The 16,603-nt window shown below is 43.1% G+C and overlaps 1 protein-coding gene across 1 annotated transcript; it reads left to right on the forward strand.

Moving 5' to 3' along the window:
• The first annotated feature begins 1,387 nt into the window (after positions 1 to 1,387).
• Positions 1,388 to 2,629, forward strand: LOC138252959 (actin-like protein 7B). The gene has a single exon (XM_069205779.1). The coding sequence runs from the start codon at positions 1,388 to 1,390 to the stop codon at positions 2,627 to 2,629; it is 1,242 nt and encodes a 413-aa protein (XP_069061880.1).
• Positions 2,630 to 16,603: the final 13,974 nt, after the last annotated feature.

Consider the following 16,603-nt stretch of genomic DNA (forward strand, 5'->3'; position numbering starts at 1 on the left):
GCAGGGAATAACAATGTACAAGAGATATACTGATGCTCTCAAAATTGAAATTATCACATGCTAGATTTGTATACAGACCCGGTCCTCAAGTATGTCTTGTAGGAAATATGTCAGTGCATGTCAGAACAGAATTTCTTAAATTTTTCATGTATCATAAAATGGAAATAACTGCACAAATGGAGACAGGATATATTTGGGTGCATGGCTGGTGAAGAGGTATTTCTTTTTTGCACTTCCCTCATCTTCACCTGATGGTATCCTGGCTGCAAAATATTAAATTGCTTGACTAGGAAGCACTTTTACCTTAGCTTGTTTTGCAAGGAGGAATGCTTCAGTCATTTACACGTCATTGCTTCCAGAGAAAACAGATTGCACAATAACTTCCTACACCTTTGCTACAACAAAGGATGAACAAAACAAATACTACTGCTACTACACACTATTTCTGCCCCATCAAATCCTAGACGGCAGTGCGCTAGTATGATGCTGTCACGCAACATAACTGACAGAGTAATTACCGAATGACTGTCCTCCGAGCTGATCTAAGATAAGGCGTATACTCCCACCAAACCCTATATTTAACAAGAATTCTGCAAGCCAAAATGTCGGGCCTTGTGATACTAGCACGATGTTTACATTTTTGTTGATTTTTGTTATTGCAGGTATAGGTCACAAAAACAAAAAGCTAAAACAATTCGCGGCCTAATCATGATGGATGTATGCTTGCAAAAAACATAATTACAAAAATTAACAATTACGGGACGGTATGGGTTTTTCCTAGCAGTCCGTGATTCTTAGAAAAGGTATATAAACCCTTTTTAGTTGAGTCAAATATTGATCTATCTACTCCGCCAGGGAAGTGCGCACACTTCTTTTAAGGTGGATGTCCACATGACCAAGTAGGATGCCGCCACCCTGCAGGAGAGCGAAAGGTTGAAGTTGGCTAACTCCTGGTTCAGTGGTGTAGGCTGTGGTGGGCGGTAGCGAAGTATGAGGCACAGTTGAATAAACCGGTGGATTAAGTGAGTAACCCAAAGCTCCTTTCTGTGTTATACATGTATCTATTTATTTATACACAGTGCAGGAGAGACTGCTAAAGCTGACTGTGGGTCATACAGTGAAAGGTCTGCCACATTACCACACTACATATATTCTTCCCTGTAGGCTGACCCACCATTTTATTTACGATCTAACAAAGCAGCTAAACTGGCTCTAGGCCAGACCTTTAAAAAATACTCCTAATGATTCTAAGGAACGTGACTGTGAGTTCATAATGAACAGTGATGGCATTGTCATAGCAACATGAAAAGCTCCAAAGGCAGAACTAGTTTTGTAAATAGTTTCAGAACAAAAGAGTGAATACAAACTAGTAAGTAATTCCAGCTCCATGGCTGATTTGGGAACAGAAGTTTCAAAAGAGCTTGAAAACGCTAGAACCCCGGAGGTGGCAAATTTGGAGTCTGGTGAGGATATTGCTGCTGGGTTGACTATAGAAGAGAAAACAGAGACAAGGCTAGTGAAAGAAACAAAGGCAGTTGTCATAGATCTTGGTACACAGCATTGCAAAGCTGGTTATGCTGGAGATCACAAGCCAGCCTATGTGGTTTCTTCAACTGTAGGCAAGCACCTTCAGGCAACAGCCAAAACTGGAGACAACCGCAAAGAAACTTTTGTGGGACACGAGCTCTTAAACACTAAGATGCATTTGAAGCTTGTCAACCCACTGCAACATGGTATTGTGGTAGACTGGAACTGTGTCCAAGATATTGTGGAGTACATTTTTATCAAAGAAATGAAGATCGCACCAGAGGAGCATGCTGCATTGGTATCAGACCCTCCACTCAGTCCCATTACCAACAGAGAAAAGTATGCAGAAATGATGTTTGAAGTGTTTGGTTCTCCAGCGATGCATATTGCTAATCAGTCCATACTCTCCATCTACTCCTATGGAAGGATATCTGGTCTGGTCATAGAAATTGGTCATGGAGTTTCCTATGTAGTTCCCATCCATGAAGGCTATATGGTGCCCAACGTAACCGAGAGAGTGGATTATGCTGGATCTGATGTTAGCAAATACCTGAAACAGCTTCTAAATGATGCTGGCCACAGTTTCACCGATGAAGATCTTCACATGATGGACTGTATGAAAAAAAAATGCTGTTATGTTTCATTAGATCTAGATTATGAAATGGGCTTGCCACCCAGTGGCTACATGATAGATTACGAACTTCCGGATGGGCACATTATCACTGTTGGCAAAGAAAGGTTCCTGTCCTCGGAAGCTCTCTTTCACCCGTCACTATTAGCAGTAAATCAGCCTGGCCTACATACTCTGGCTATTGGCAGTATAAATAGATGTGGTGCGGCCCTTCGGCCGGTAATGCTGGGCAACATCTTGCTTTGTGGAGGTTCTACCGTGCTGGAAGGATTTTCGGAACGGTTTTCACGGGAGATGAATAAAGCTTTTGCTCGTGAAGTACCCGTCATTGAGGCTTCATCCGAAAGAAAGTATACCGTGTGGAGGGGTGGCTCGATCTTGGCGTCACTTAAATCCTTTCAGCAGCTGTGGGTGTCAAAGGAAGAATATGATGAGCATGGACCCTTAGTCATTCATAAAAAATGTTTTTGATTATTTGATTATAAATTACCACACAGATTTTAACTCCACCCGGGAAAGCAGGGGTTCTAGTTAAATATTTGGAATAAACTATTAATTTGAAAATCAGTGGACAATGTCTTTACAAAACCATAAATCTCTCTTCAACCTTTCAGTTTAGTCTTGTTTTCTGTCTTTTGGTTTTGTGTGTTTATAACTAGGTTAAAGTCAACGCAGAATTGATATCCAGTCTGCTGATATTTGTTCTATTATTGGCATGTAAGTGTTCAATGCACAAAAGCTGTTCAGTAGTGAAGTGTATGTGGAGAACCATATGTGCTATAAGAAATATACATCTAACCCACGTTTTTTAGTTGGACGATTTTGTTGAGTCTTTTTCAAATTAGAGACACTGCTTAACAAATGGGGAATTCAATTTGCAATTGAGACATTTTTACACAAACTAATAAATTCCAAAAATGAAGGTAAAAGGGGAATAGATCCCCTTTCTGAGAGGCATTATAGGTAAATGTAGACTTCCTATTTGTAATTTGGCTTGGTGCCCCATACAGGCGATTTTGACCCCTTATTTACTTCTCTAATACCATGAGCTGAACCAGCACCTTTTCAGCCTTTGTGGTTAAGGCAAATGAACAGACATATGTTGTACCCCTATAGCAGCCTCCTTCATGTAGACTCAAGGGAGAGACTGGAGGGAGCTCCATCAACCATTGACATCAGAAACCCGAACTTTAGAGCAAGTCTGGCCAGGTCTGTCCTTAGACCATGCTTTCAACCGGATGTGAGTTTCTTGTTAGACGATCAGCACAAGCATTGTATTAGTGGGATTTCATCTTAAGTGGCTAACAAATACCACTGTTAAGGAGATGCCTTTTAATGTGTTGTAGCCATGTTGAGTCAACACGTAGTGTGAATGCCTTTAAGGTAATATGCTTGATAGCCAATAGCTAGGGATTTTGTTTTACCATTTTGTCTTAGCAGCAGAAGTCTCATTAAGTAACTGGAATTTCCGATGGTTTCCTCAATGTTTGCTTGAAGCCTGAAATTCATTGTCCTGTTGTAATATATCTGGGCATTCTGTCTCAGAGGATGTATTAGTGTTGCAGAGAATTAGGGATGTCGCAAGTAATATGCGTGTGTGTGTGTGTATGTATGTGTTTGTGCGCGCAGGGGTCCCACGATCGCCAATAGCATACTCTTGCCCAAATTATAGGTCAAACCATTGTGACATGATCTGATTCCTTGGGGAATGATTAAAGTTTAAGATAGAAGATAGAAGTAGTAGTTTTTGCTACTGAATTTATTTGTTCCGTCATATGTAGCTATGATCTGGGTTAACTTCCCATGGAGTTTCCTTTAAGCATAGAGTGGATCGCTGTTTAATCAATAAAAAAGTTTTTATACTGAACTAAAATTGTATTGTTGGGGCCTGCAAGAATTAATTCTGTCTTTTGCTGTTTACTAGTAGCCAGTTTTTATCCATAATGGATTTTCTATTCCCTTTTTAATTTAACAGTTTCTGTGCATGTTTTCATGTTCTTTCACAGTGTAGAAAAAAGTTGTGTCATCAATCTACTTATGCATCTCCACTCTTTTTTTCAGGTTTTCAGCAGTTTAAAATACATGCTAAAATTATGGGATGAAAAAGAGAGACCTGCGATATACTACATGTTGATGTGCTTGCTGTGCTTTAAGTTAGTCAATTCATACTTTGGATTCCTTATCTGTAAAAAATGTGGAACCGTATTTCATAGACTCTGCACATAATTGTTGTTTAATCTTTGTAGGAGGCTGGCCCTCTCTGCACTGTGCAAAATTAGGCACACTTTGCAAGGGGTCCAGACAACCACACACTGGTTTCCAGAGGCAAAAACTAGATCACCTAATGCTCTAATTTTTGAGGTAGCTTGATCGAGCAGTTAGGCCAATCTTGGACAAGTGCAAACCATTTGTTGTACTCACACTAAGTGTGCATCTCACACATTCGAAGGAATAACTCGAGACCAATTTGTGAAAATACTTCAGAGTTTTATATAAATTTTAAGACCAAGATTATCAAAATTTATTATGTACTTTTTAAGATATGGATTTTTGAAGTTTTAATAAATGCAGTCATTCTGTGCGTAATTACGCACCATATGAATCAATAGACAGTCACATTTAAAAATGCATATAAAATCACACAATTGTGTTACCAGGTTCCGCTTTTGCAGGTTGGCCAAGGTCATTGGTGGGCACACTGTGCCAGCTAGAGAGGCTCTGCGGGCCCTGGTTCCGGCGGTAATAGTGTTGAAAAGTCTCTTGGAGCAGGTGCAGGGCCACCGTGGGGGGACCTTTTGGAAAAGGGTGATTTTTGCAGATTTAAAAGGGGTCCCCTTGTGGTTTTGAGGTTGCAATGGGTGTGGGACTCTTATGGCCAGCTGGTTCCTCATTGCTGGACACAGGACAGTCAGGTGCAGAGTGAGTTGTTGATCCAGAAGCCATGCACAATGGAGCCCTTCGGAGCTGGAGGTGAGTCTCTTTGAAGGGTGCTTACAGGACAACAGGAGCACTCTGGAGGGAGAACCAGGGTGGTTCTGAATTCCCTCAACTAGGGCTTCCTCCTGATCCTTTTTCAGCTCTGGAAGAGCTGGTCTTCTAGTTGTCCGATGTCAGTTGACCGATACCTAGGGTATTGGTACGGTACAGCCACCAGGGGGCTTAGTGCTACCAAACTTGGCACACTTGCAGGGGTTGTCCTGGTGGTCGTCAGTGTGTTGTTGCGTCTGGCTGCAACTGCCGGTTCGGGCAATATCAGCCAGTCAGTGAAGTGACCCTCACTGGGTTGCTGGTTCTTTGTTGGTTTCAGAGTGGTACCTCCACCCAGAAGGGAGCCCTTGGGCGATTTGTAAAGCTTGGAGGTCCTCTGGGTCTCTTGAGGTCAGTCCAGTGTCCAGCTCCTCCGCAGCGGCGATTGTCAGGTCTTGGCTGCAGGGTTTGCCGCTTTTTCTTTGTGCAGCAGGTCCATAGTTCTCATGCCTTGGATCTTCTTTGGGGCTAGTCTTCTTTGTCCTCTGAATCTGATTTCTTGGTCCAGGGATGCCCACTAAATACTGAATTTAGTGGGCGTTTTAGGGGGAACCTGGTAGTGTCCAATGGGACTCTTACCTTTGGGTGGCTACAACCACTACAGTGACCACTTCCTGTGAGAAGGGTCACTGCCCAAAACTTAATTGGCTATTTTCTTTCCATCCAAGATGGAGGAAAATGAAATAGAGGGTCCACCTCCCAGGCAACACCTTAGAGGTGGTGCATTCCACGTGGGGCCACTCCTGCCTTTGCTCCCACCAAAAATGGGAGTTTGCAAAAGGGGATGCCAGCTTCTGCTAGCATCATGCTTGAGGTCGAGTTTCAAGGGCGGTAAGCCCTTTGAAGCTCACCACCAGGACTGTGCACATTCCTGAGGGAGGTGGTGTTAGCTCCTCCACCCAGGAAGGGCATGGTCTTACAGACCGGAGAGGCAGGGCTCTCCCCCAAGGTTTGTATATTGGCTGTCTGGAGGTGGCCAAGGGATAGAACCAGTCAGCAACCATGCCAGGATAGTTAGCTTTTTCAGAGGGCACTTCTAAGGTGTCCCCTCGGTACATTTAGGGATAAATCCAATAATGGCACCAGTTTTGATTTATCATATGAACCCAGAGTTCAAAGTGGCCATCATGAAGCTGGGTAACTCGTGTTGACCAGTGTCCAGCACATTTACTTAAATGGCTGCTCTGTTCACTCACTATGTCTCATGTTTGGCAAGGACACAGTGGGGGCATATTGATCATGCAGCTACAGTCTCACATTTAATATGGAGCATCCTGCCTTAGGCCTGTAAGGCCTGCCAGAGGGATGTCTTATCCATAGTAAATGCAGTGTATGGTGGACAGGCACACAAGCAGTGTGCCATGTCGAGTTTGTGTTTTAAGTTTGCACTAGAACACTCAGCCTGCAATGGCAGTGCTGGGTGCATCTGGAAGCGTGGCTCTAGAGGGTGGCACAGTCAGTGATGCTGCCCTCAAGGGCCTACCCATAGTACCTCTTGACCTGGGCACGTAGTTGCCCACTTACTAGGGACTTATAGTGGTTGCTAAGGGTGTATCCAATTGTACCAATGTATCACAACAGATTTAGGGAAAGAGCGCTGGCCCAATGAACCTGGTTAGCAGGGGCCCTGGACACTACAAATTCTAGGACACATCAACATCAGGAAATTAGTAGGGGCGGGGGGTAACCATGTCAAAAAGAGGCCCTCTTTTACAATCTTTACAAGAGAAATGTATTATCTAGACAGTTAAAGAATTGCTAAAAATGATGCTTGTCTTTTGACTACTCTACTAGTAACAGTTCTTTCATATCGACTTTACTGTTTATAATGAGATGTGTTTTCCTAAAGTACAGAAATTAGCTGGATTGGACCCCAACTAGAGTCCTGCACTAAAGAAGTCATGGTTTACACAGGTGAAGTGACAACATTATAGTGTTCTAATGCCACATTTACAGATTCTACCATAATTGGTGCAAACTAATGTTCTTTTCTATGATTACTTGAGGGGTGGGGATCTTTATTCAGAACGTTAAAATAGTGTTAATGGCAATATTTTTTCTTTCTGATTAATGAAATGTTTCCCTCTCTGAGTAATGAGTTTACCTGTAGTGTCAAATTCAAGAGGGGGTACACTCTATCAGTTGATCAGGAATTTGTCTATAATTAACCAACCCTGGTACAGATATAAAAATGTGCACTGACTTGCAAATCGAGAAATCTTTTCAGATAATAATTTGGATACTGCCACTTCCAAGGGTGTGAATACATGTTCACTCTATTTGAAACTCCCCAGGAGTGTGAGCTCTGTTTGCATTAAAAATGAAAAAGTGGCTGGTATGGGGTGTGATTGATAGCACGTCAGAACCTTTATAAGTAAACTTACAAGGAGACACGGCTAGGCCGATGAACCTTTTGACCACATTCAGAGACTTCCCAGTACGAGGTATCTTTCTGGCATCACAGTCAATATCTCAATAACCCAATCAATCTCTTAGTAAGCAATCAACTAGATAATCAATAACATCTAATGTAAATCAATAAAGTGAACACCCCATGACCTTTCAGTCATGAATAACCACACCATTTAGTTGAGTTAGAATATTTATTTCCCTATTTGTTACAGTCTAATATCATCTCCATTAATCTCATTAGCAATCAATCTCATTAGTAACTCTTCAAACTTGTAATTAAAACACAATTAATCAAAGTATAGAGCATATACGTCTATCATTAACATGTCATTAGTAAGAAACAGTTTAGCAAGTTGCAATGATACGTGATTCAACAAAGCAAGAATTCAGTCATTTGTCTATTTGCGTCAGATTTTGGTGAACACCTTAACTAACTTAGAATTAGCATCAGCATGTTGGGCTTCATGCAAAACAATTTAGCAAACACAAATTTGGAAAACATCTAGCTATGGCCTCTATCAAAAGAGCAGTTGGTACCTAGAAAGAAAAGGCAAACAGACAATTTCAATTTATCATCAGATAGTTACCCCTCCAACAAATCAGCAAGCAGCATCAGTCTTCGTCCTCAGGACATCCGTCGATTCAGCATCAGCAAATACAGGACAGGGCAAAGTCTCAATGTGGCATAGCTAAAGAACATAGCTCTTCCCTTATAAGGAGGAGAAGTAAGTTTCAGGTGAGGAATGGGCTGAGGATGGTTAAAGTATCAGAAGACTAAACGGCAAAGTCTCAAATGGCAGGGTATAGCTTCAAGTGGAATGTCCGGTAATGGCCGATTTCTCCTCGGGTTATCCGGTTATATCAAAACTGTCAAACTAGCCCTTAATTCCCCATTAGATCAATTTTGGTGCATCATTATCTCTGTCCAATAATTATCCACGTACCTCACTAGAATTTTCCACAAAACACAGTTTTTATGTAGTTGATTGGCCCCTGTTATTGACATCTTCATCGGTTGGAATGTCAGGTAAGAAAAGTTACACTTTATGCTCCAGTCAGTAGTCCCATTGTCTTCTCCTAGTCTAGGCAGCCTTGCAGCTGTTACAAATTACACTGTTGCATTCGGCAAAAATGTCTCCTTGAGCAAGTCGGGTCTCATGAGAAAGAATTTACTACAGCTACACACACATCTCTAGCTTCTGGAAAAGTACAGCTTCGTGTCCTTCAGGAGAACAGCACATTGCACGTTAGAAACACACAGTTTAATATGAAACCAGGCAGCTAGGCCCAGACCCTCGCTAACTAAGGCCTAGTGATTAATTTAACAAAAACCCCAATACATGACTTTAATCATAATATGCTAATATAAATTCAAACATTAGTACATTATTATTTCATTATTAATAAGTTTCATTAGTTTTCGTATACATTGGTGGCCACTCCCTGTGGGCACATTTCAGACGCGTGCATTATTTTCTACGTTAACAGATTTTCTATGCAACTTCATTACAGAATATATTGCTAGCTTTTCATGTTAATATTAATTTTAAAGGTCACACTCCAACAATCCCTCCTCTGATGACTCTTGTCATCACACAAACCTTTCCCCTTACATTTTTACATTCTAGAACTCCTTCATTTCAATTTCGTCTCTCAATCGTTCCCCCTGTGATTTTGCCCTGAATAATTTTTCCCTTTGTTTTTCTTCCCTCCTCTTTTTATTTTTTGCCATTTTCAACTTAATTCTTTTACTAATTTTACATGACAGCCATAATCCAAATAAGCAAGCTATAACAATCAATATCCCCTGTATTATTTTTGCCAATATCCCATGCCAAATACTACTAAACCAACTTCCCAGTGAAGCAAGTCCTTTCCCAACCTTTTCCCAAACACCTGGTTCTTTCAGTTCCTTCAAATCTGTACTATCCCTAGTTAAATTAGTAAGCATACTTCTAATCTCATTACTATTGTCAGGTATGTAAGCACAACAATGACGCTCATTAAGCATCTTACAGACTCCGCCATTTTTCGTTAAAAGAATGTCTAAAGCAAGCCTGTTTTGAAGAGTCATAGCCCTCTCCGCAGCAAGTTAAGTATCCATCAGGAGTATAGCCCCTGTAAAATTTGTCAGCATGTTATCCACAATAGTAGACAACTGTCTAGTACGATGTAATTCAGACAATTTCAGAAACCTTTTCAAGTCCTCAAGTTGATATATCTTTGGGAAAACTATCCCCAAATAACATGTCCCATACCATCCCTTTGGAAGACGGTAATAAGCATTAAGCCCACATATATAATAGATCTCAGGGATCGCTGGATCCTGTCCATTTAACATGAACGTCCACTTACTCTGAAACAAAAACACATGCTTTAATTCGCTCAGACCCACAAACACATTATCATAGTATGATTTTGTCCTAGATATGCAAAGCTTGCCTACGTGTAGTGCATCTAAAGCTAACTTGCCCTGTTCCCTAACCGCACTACAACCCTCACTACTAGCAAAAGCTCGCTGCTGCAATCCTTTCTCCAACTCACCCTTCAATGCCCTTCTTCTGTCTTCCTTATGATATAAAAAGCTTTTCTCTACGGGTGTAAGCAAACATGTCAAATTATTGCGGTGTGCATAAGATGTACTAATTGTTAATGTCGCCTCAAATAACCCCTTTACTAATTTTATACCATAGTACTTGGCTACACTACTCAAATCCTCTATGATAGGCAAATAAGAAAACACAAGGTCATGATTGGAATAATAACATTGAATCTCTTCCTGATTATAGAATCTTGTTAGTAACAAACTGCAACTTATACCATATGTTAATGGCAGACTGTGATAGGTAACCCCCTCTTGTACCGAAACAGGAATCTGTGTACACACATAACAATCTTTCGCATCCATTGTGTCAACATACTCACTCAGCAAGCAATAGAAAACATTAGTTGATAACTCCCCTTTTGCGTTAGTCCCCTCATACAAATATTTTGTATCCTGCTCAAACCTCTCCCAAGCTGTTAGTGCAGTGGCGGTCTCAGGAATTGTAGCATTGTTAGTTCCACTCTTACCCACTAATGGCATTCCCACAATCACAACTATGATGCATATCGCACACAAGACACCCAAACCAACACCCAAACATTTACAATGCCTACTTCCCCTATTATCATCTCTAGTGTTAGCCATGATCTGTAAAGAATCAGAAAGTGAAGGATGATTAGTTCAAACAACAACCAACAGAGGACAGTTAAAACTCTTTTTTCTTTCAGCAAAGTTCAGGTTAGCAGCTTGTCAAAATCTGTTTTCAAAAGTCAATTCAGGTTAACAGTGTCACATCCAGTAAGTTATCAGTCTCTTTTCTCAACTTTTCTTCTTTAATTCAATTCTTAGGTCAACTCAGTCTCTTTGGCCAGACTCAGGTGCCAAAGTACTGACCTGGGACTTCTCGATCAAAACAAAACGGCAAGAACTCTTGTTGCCATTCAGCTGATGTTGCCTATGCCCGTTCAGGACCTGCATACCTTCTGTTTGCTACTCTTTTCAACTTGCGATCACCTTGCAACTCTCCTTCACTCAGATCTTCTCTCCTTGTTGTATCAACCTCTTCCTCTATTGCATCTTCGACAACCACTTTCCCTTTCTTCACTTGCAATTCTGGCCACTTATCTCCTTTTAGCGTCTCTCTGGCCTTTGGTCTTACCTGGGGCAACCCTTCGCTCTCCCCTGACTCTATGGTGTTTTCTCTTGATGGACCTGCAATTTGCTCAGGAGGAGTCTGTACACTCTGACTCTCTTCCGCCTCAACTCCTTCACCTTCTGGGTATGTCAGGGGCTCTATCTCATTTCCATATTTGTCTGCTTCTGGGAGAACGTCCTTCTGACTTGGCTCTCCTGGTGCCTCAGTTGAAATCGGCTCACCGCCATCCCTCTGGGTCTCGTCTCCTTCGTCTCTTACTGGAGTGACCAAGCCGTCCTCAATGGGCTCTCCTTCTGTCTCAGTTCCCCTTCGATCACTCTCCGGCCCTGAGACTTCCTTCTCAGTTGTTGGTACTTTCAACAACTCAACTTCCTCATCAGTTGGACACGTCACCTTTTTCGTGTGACTGGCATGGATCCTATTCAGAATTCCCGCACACTTCACAGCAGTTGTCGTCAGTATTACTTGATATGGCCCCTTCCAACGTGGCTCCAAACACGATTTCCTTACGTATTTCTTGATGACAACCCAGTCACCAGCTTTCAGGTTGTGTCCTGGATCATTTATCGGTGGCAGGGTGGTAGCTTCCACCTGGTGAGAAAAAGAGTGGACCACGTCAGCCAGACCCTTGCAGTAGTCCAACACCATATCATCCGTGATATTCACAAGAGCATTCACAGGCACTGCGGGCAGTCTCATAGCTCGGCCCATGAGAATCTCATGAGGAGATAGTCCTGTTTTCTTGTTAGGTGTACTTCTCATTCATATTAGCACCAAAGGCAATGCATTGGGCCATTTCAAATTCGTGGCCACACACATTTTTGCCATCCTCGACTTCAGGGTACCATTCATCTGCTCCACTAGTCCTGATGCTTCAGGGCGGTAACTACAATGCAACTTCTGCTCAACGTTCAATGCTGCACACAATAACTTAACCACCTCGTTGTTGAAGTGACTTTCTCAAACTGATTCTGAAGAGAGCGGAAACCCGAAACATGGTATCAATTCCCTAAGCAGCAGCTACTGTGAGACTGTCATTCCTACGTGTAGGGTATGCTTCAATCCAGTGACTAAAGATACACACAATCACCAACACATAGCTCAATCCTCCACACACGGGCACCTCAATAAAATCCAATTGCATTCTGCTAAATGGCCCTACTGCTCTCCCAATGTGGCTCAAATTCACAACTGTCCCTTTCCCTGCATTCATCTGTTGACAGATGATACACCTGTGACAAATCACTTCTGCAGCTTGTCTGAACTTCGGGTTAAACCAATCAATCTTGAACAAACTGATCATGGCATCCCTCCCAATATGTGCTTGCCCATGGTAAAACCTTGCAAACTGTGACAGGAGACTGTTCGGCAAGACCATTTTCCCTTCATCTGAAACCCACAAGTCATCTGGTCTTTTCACACATTGCATCCTAACCCAAGAACGCTTCTCATCTTTGCTGGCACGCCCCTGCAACAATCTCAATTCTTCTAATGTGTCAATCACCCTTCACGTGTAACCTGTGCATGTCTCATTTTCTGTTTCAGGTAACAATTCCCACTGATCCTTAAACGATATACAGTTCAATGCGCAGAACCTTGCAACTTCATCCGCATAGCCATTTCCCATTGACACAAAGGGGGTCATTTCAACCTCGGCGGTCTTTTTATAAGACCGCTGAGGGACCCCGTGCTGAAGACCGCCAGTGCTGGCGGTTTTCCGCTCGGCGAATTATGACTGCTGGCAGCCCTCTGTCCTTTTCCGGACAGAGAGCCGCCAGCAGCCATACTGGCGGTCGGCGGGAAAGTGGAGGTTGCTCCACCTCCACCGCCCATCAACAGAACACCGCCCACCAAATCACGTTACGTGATTCGGCGTGGCGGTGTTCTGTTGACAGGGTTCTGGCGGCGGAATTCCCTGGCACTGATAGTGCTTACTGCCATGGATTTCATGGCGGTTCCAAACCCCATGAAATCCATGGCGGTGAGCCGGGTCATGATCCCACCGGCGGTAGTGTGACGGCCGCCGGGCTGGAGACCCAAGTCTCTAGCCCAGTGGTCGTCTCCGCCATGGTGGTCTGATGGGAGAAGTGGCGGATGACCATGGCGGTAGCCGCCATGGTCATAATTCAAAATATTTTACCACGAGCCTGTTGCGGTAAAACCGACACTTCTCCATCAACCGCCAGGGTCGTAATGAGGGCCAAAGTCTTGTGATTTCAAATGAGCACTGCATTTGACAACGGCAATTTCATGAGGTAACTGAATTGCGTGCAACAACTCCTTAATTCTTTCACCATTTTTCACTGGCGAACCAGAAGAGGTCAAGAAACCCCTCTGTGACCATAATTGGCCAAAATCATGAACAATTCCAAATTCGTATCTGCTATCAGTATAGATAGTCACCCTCAGCTGGGAAGAAGCATGGCATGCTCTAGTAAGAGCAACCAATTCATCCACTTGAGCAGAATATACTCTCTCAAGCCAAGATGCTTCCAGGATACCAGAGATCGTACATACAGCGTATCCGGCTCTCAGCACTCCTACTGAGTCCCTTAAACAGGAGCCATCAACAAAGATAATTTGGTCATTTTCTTCCAATTGGGTATCTTTAATATCAGGCCTCGGTTTGGTGCACATTTCTGTTACCTCAAGACAATCATGTTGTACATATTCAACATCTTCAACTTCCGTGTTTTCATTGGGAAGCAAAGTTGCCGGGTTCAACACTGTACATCTTTTCAACGTTACATTTGGTGACCCCAATATAATCGTTTCATATTTAGTCAGTCTTGCATTTGTCATGTGCTGTGTTTTGGTACGGGTTAACAGGATCTCAACTGAGTGAGGGACCATGACTGTTAAAGGATGTCCCATCACTATGCCTTCACACTGTGTGAGGCTTTGACCAACTGCTGCTACTGCACGCAGACAACCTGGTAAGGCGGCTGCAACTGTGCCCAAAGTAGCTGAAAAATATGCTACTGTTCGGTTTACACCTCCATGGACCTGTGTCAGGACAGACAAAGAACATGCATCACGTTCATGACAAAACAGAACAAAAGGCTTCATGTAATCAGGCATACCTAAAGCTGGAGCCCTGCACATGCTCTCCCTTAGCTCAGTCAATGTCTTCATTTCCTTTTCTGACAGCGTTATGACATCTGGCCCTTCCTTAACCGTCAGTCTCACCAATGGCTTGGAGATGACTGAGAAATTTGGGATCCACTGACGACAGTAACCCACCATTCCCTGAAACATCCTAACATCTCTCTGTGTCGTTGGGGGATTCATCTGTAACAGGGCAGTCACCCTTTCCCTGGATAACTTCCTCAACCCTTTCTCAATTTGATGACCTAAGTATTTCACCTCTTTCTGGTAATTTTGCAGCTTCTTTCGGGACACCTTGTGCCCGTTCTTTCCCAAGTGGTTCAGTAAGGCAATCGAATCATACTTGCACTCATCCCTCGTTTTGGATGCGATCATCAATGCACTGCACTAGAGTCGATTGAAATGGCAATTCCAATGACTCCAAATCCTTCTTCAGTATCCGATTGAATATAGAAGGTGATTCCCAAAACCCTTCAGGAATTCAACACCAATTGTAAACCTTATCCATGAATTTGAAACTGAAGAGAAATTGGCTATCCTCATGAAGAGGTACAGAAAAGAACGCTTGGGACAAATCAATTACTGTGAACCACTCTGCATCACATGGAACCTGGAACATAATCACAGCTGGATTTGGCACCACTGGGCAACATTTCACCACTATGTTGTTAATCTTTCTCAAGTCTTGGACAATTCAAACTTTCCCACAGGGCTTTCTCAGCCCGATTATTGGTGAGTTACACAGACTGCTCATCACCTTTTTCAAGACTCACTGTTTCACAAAGTCTGCAATTAATTGTGCCACCTTTATAAGGACATCTTGCGCCATATGGTACTGCGGTACCTGGGGGAACACAACATTTGGCTTTACATTGACTTTAACTGGTTCTACACCTTTTATCAGTCCTACTTCTTTCCCTGTCAAGTCCCACACCTTCTCTTGTACTGTCTCATGCAAGTCTGCTGGCAGATCAGTCACTGTGAACATTGGGAAGAAGTTAATCAGAGGGTACTCCTCATCTGTGGTCTCCATTTCAGGCTCTGAAATCTGCTCCTCATCCCCTTCATCATCACTGTTTGTCTGAACCTCTATTCCCTCATTGGAAAAGGTGATAGAACATCTTGTCTTGCACAGTAAGTCTCTTTCCAGTAGGGACACGGGACTCAAATCGCAAACTACAAACCTGTGCAACCCCTGGAAAGTGCCAAGCTCAACCTGAACCGGATCTGTGATCGGGTTAGTCAGGAGCTGATTCGCCACTCCTACTACCTTGACTGTACGTCCAGAAAGGGGCAATTTCGGAACCTCTGCACTTCTGACTGTAAAGCCTGTAGCTCCTGTGTCAACCAAGAATGAAACCTTGTGACCCATTACCTTCCCCTGAACATATGGCCCTTTCTGATCTACTTCTAGGGACGCTGCAAGTCTACACTCCTCACTATCTGAACTCTCATCCGACCATTCATCGTTTATTCCATTCTCGCCACTTAATGGGACCTGTTGTACTGTGTTACTTTGGCTCATTCTCTGACCTGTGACCTGTTGAGGAAGCATCATCTGTTGCTGTTCCATTGGCGCTAAGGGCAATTGCATTTGCTGTCTAGGTACCATAGGAACCTGCTGTTGCATTTGCTGCATCTGCAACGGTTGTACACGCGGCATCTGCACCTGTTGCATGGGCTGAAGACTCTGCATCTGAATCATGTTATTCTGAAAGTTTGGATTAGGACCTCTCAGCCTCGGTCCCTTCACGTTTTGAAATGCACTGACATATTTGCTTTGTTGAACAACACCCTCCTGCACCATCATCGGGCACTCCCGCTTCCAATGTCCAACGCCCCCTCAAACATGACAAGGTAACATCTTCTTCATCCCCTTCACATCGTTTTGAACCACTATAGTATTCAAGTCTGTGCTTCTGTTCACAAAACCTGCTCGACCTCTGCCTCTCACTTGCGCCTGAAACATCCCGTTTCCTTGCAGCTGTTGCACCATCTGTTGTAGACAACCTCCCTGCATCCCTGCCTGTGCTGCCTTAATTTGCATTACCATCGCTTTCTCCTTCAGCTTCCTCTGCTTCAACTCAATCTCGTCACTACAGTACTTTGCATACTGCAACACCTCGTCAATCGGCTTAGCTTGCCAGCAAATCAAGTGATTCTTAATCATCTGACTAATCTCCAGTCTCAATCCCTC

The sequence above is a fragment of the Pleurodeles waltl genome, chromosome 1_2, assembly GCF_031143425.1.
Source record: "Pleurodeles waltl isolate 20211129_DDA chromosome 1_2, aPleWal1.hap1.20221129, whole genome shotgun sequence".
NCBI lineage: Eukaryota > Metazoa > Chordata > Amphibia > Caudata > Salamandridae > Pleurodeles > Pleurodeles waltl.

Excerpts from the sequence above, each read along its gene's own strand:
- LOC138252959 (XM_069205779.1), top strand. The coding sequence starts at position 1,388 with ATGGCTGATTTGGGAACAGAAGTTTCAAAAGAGCTTGAAAACGCTAGA.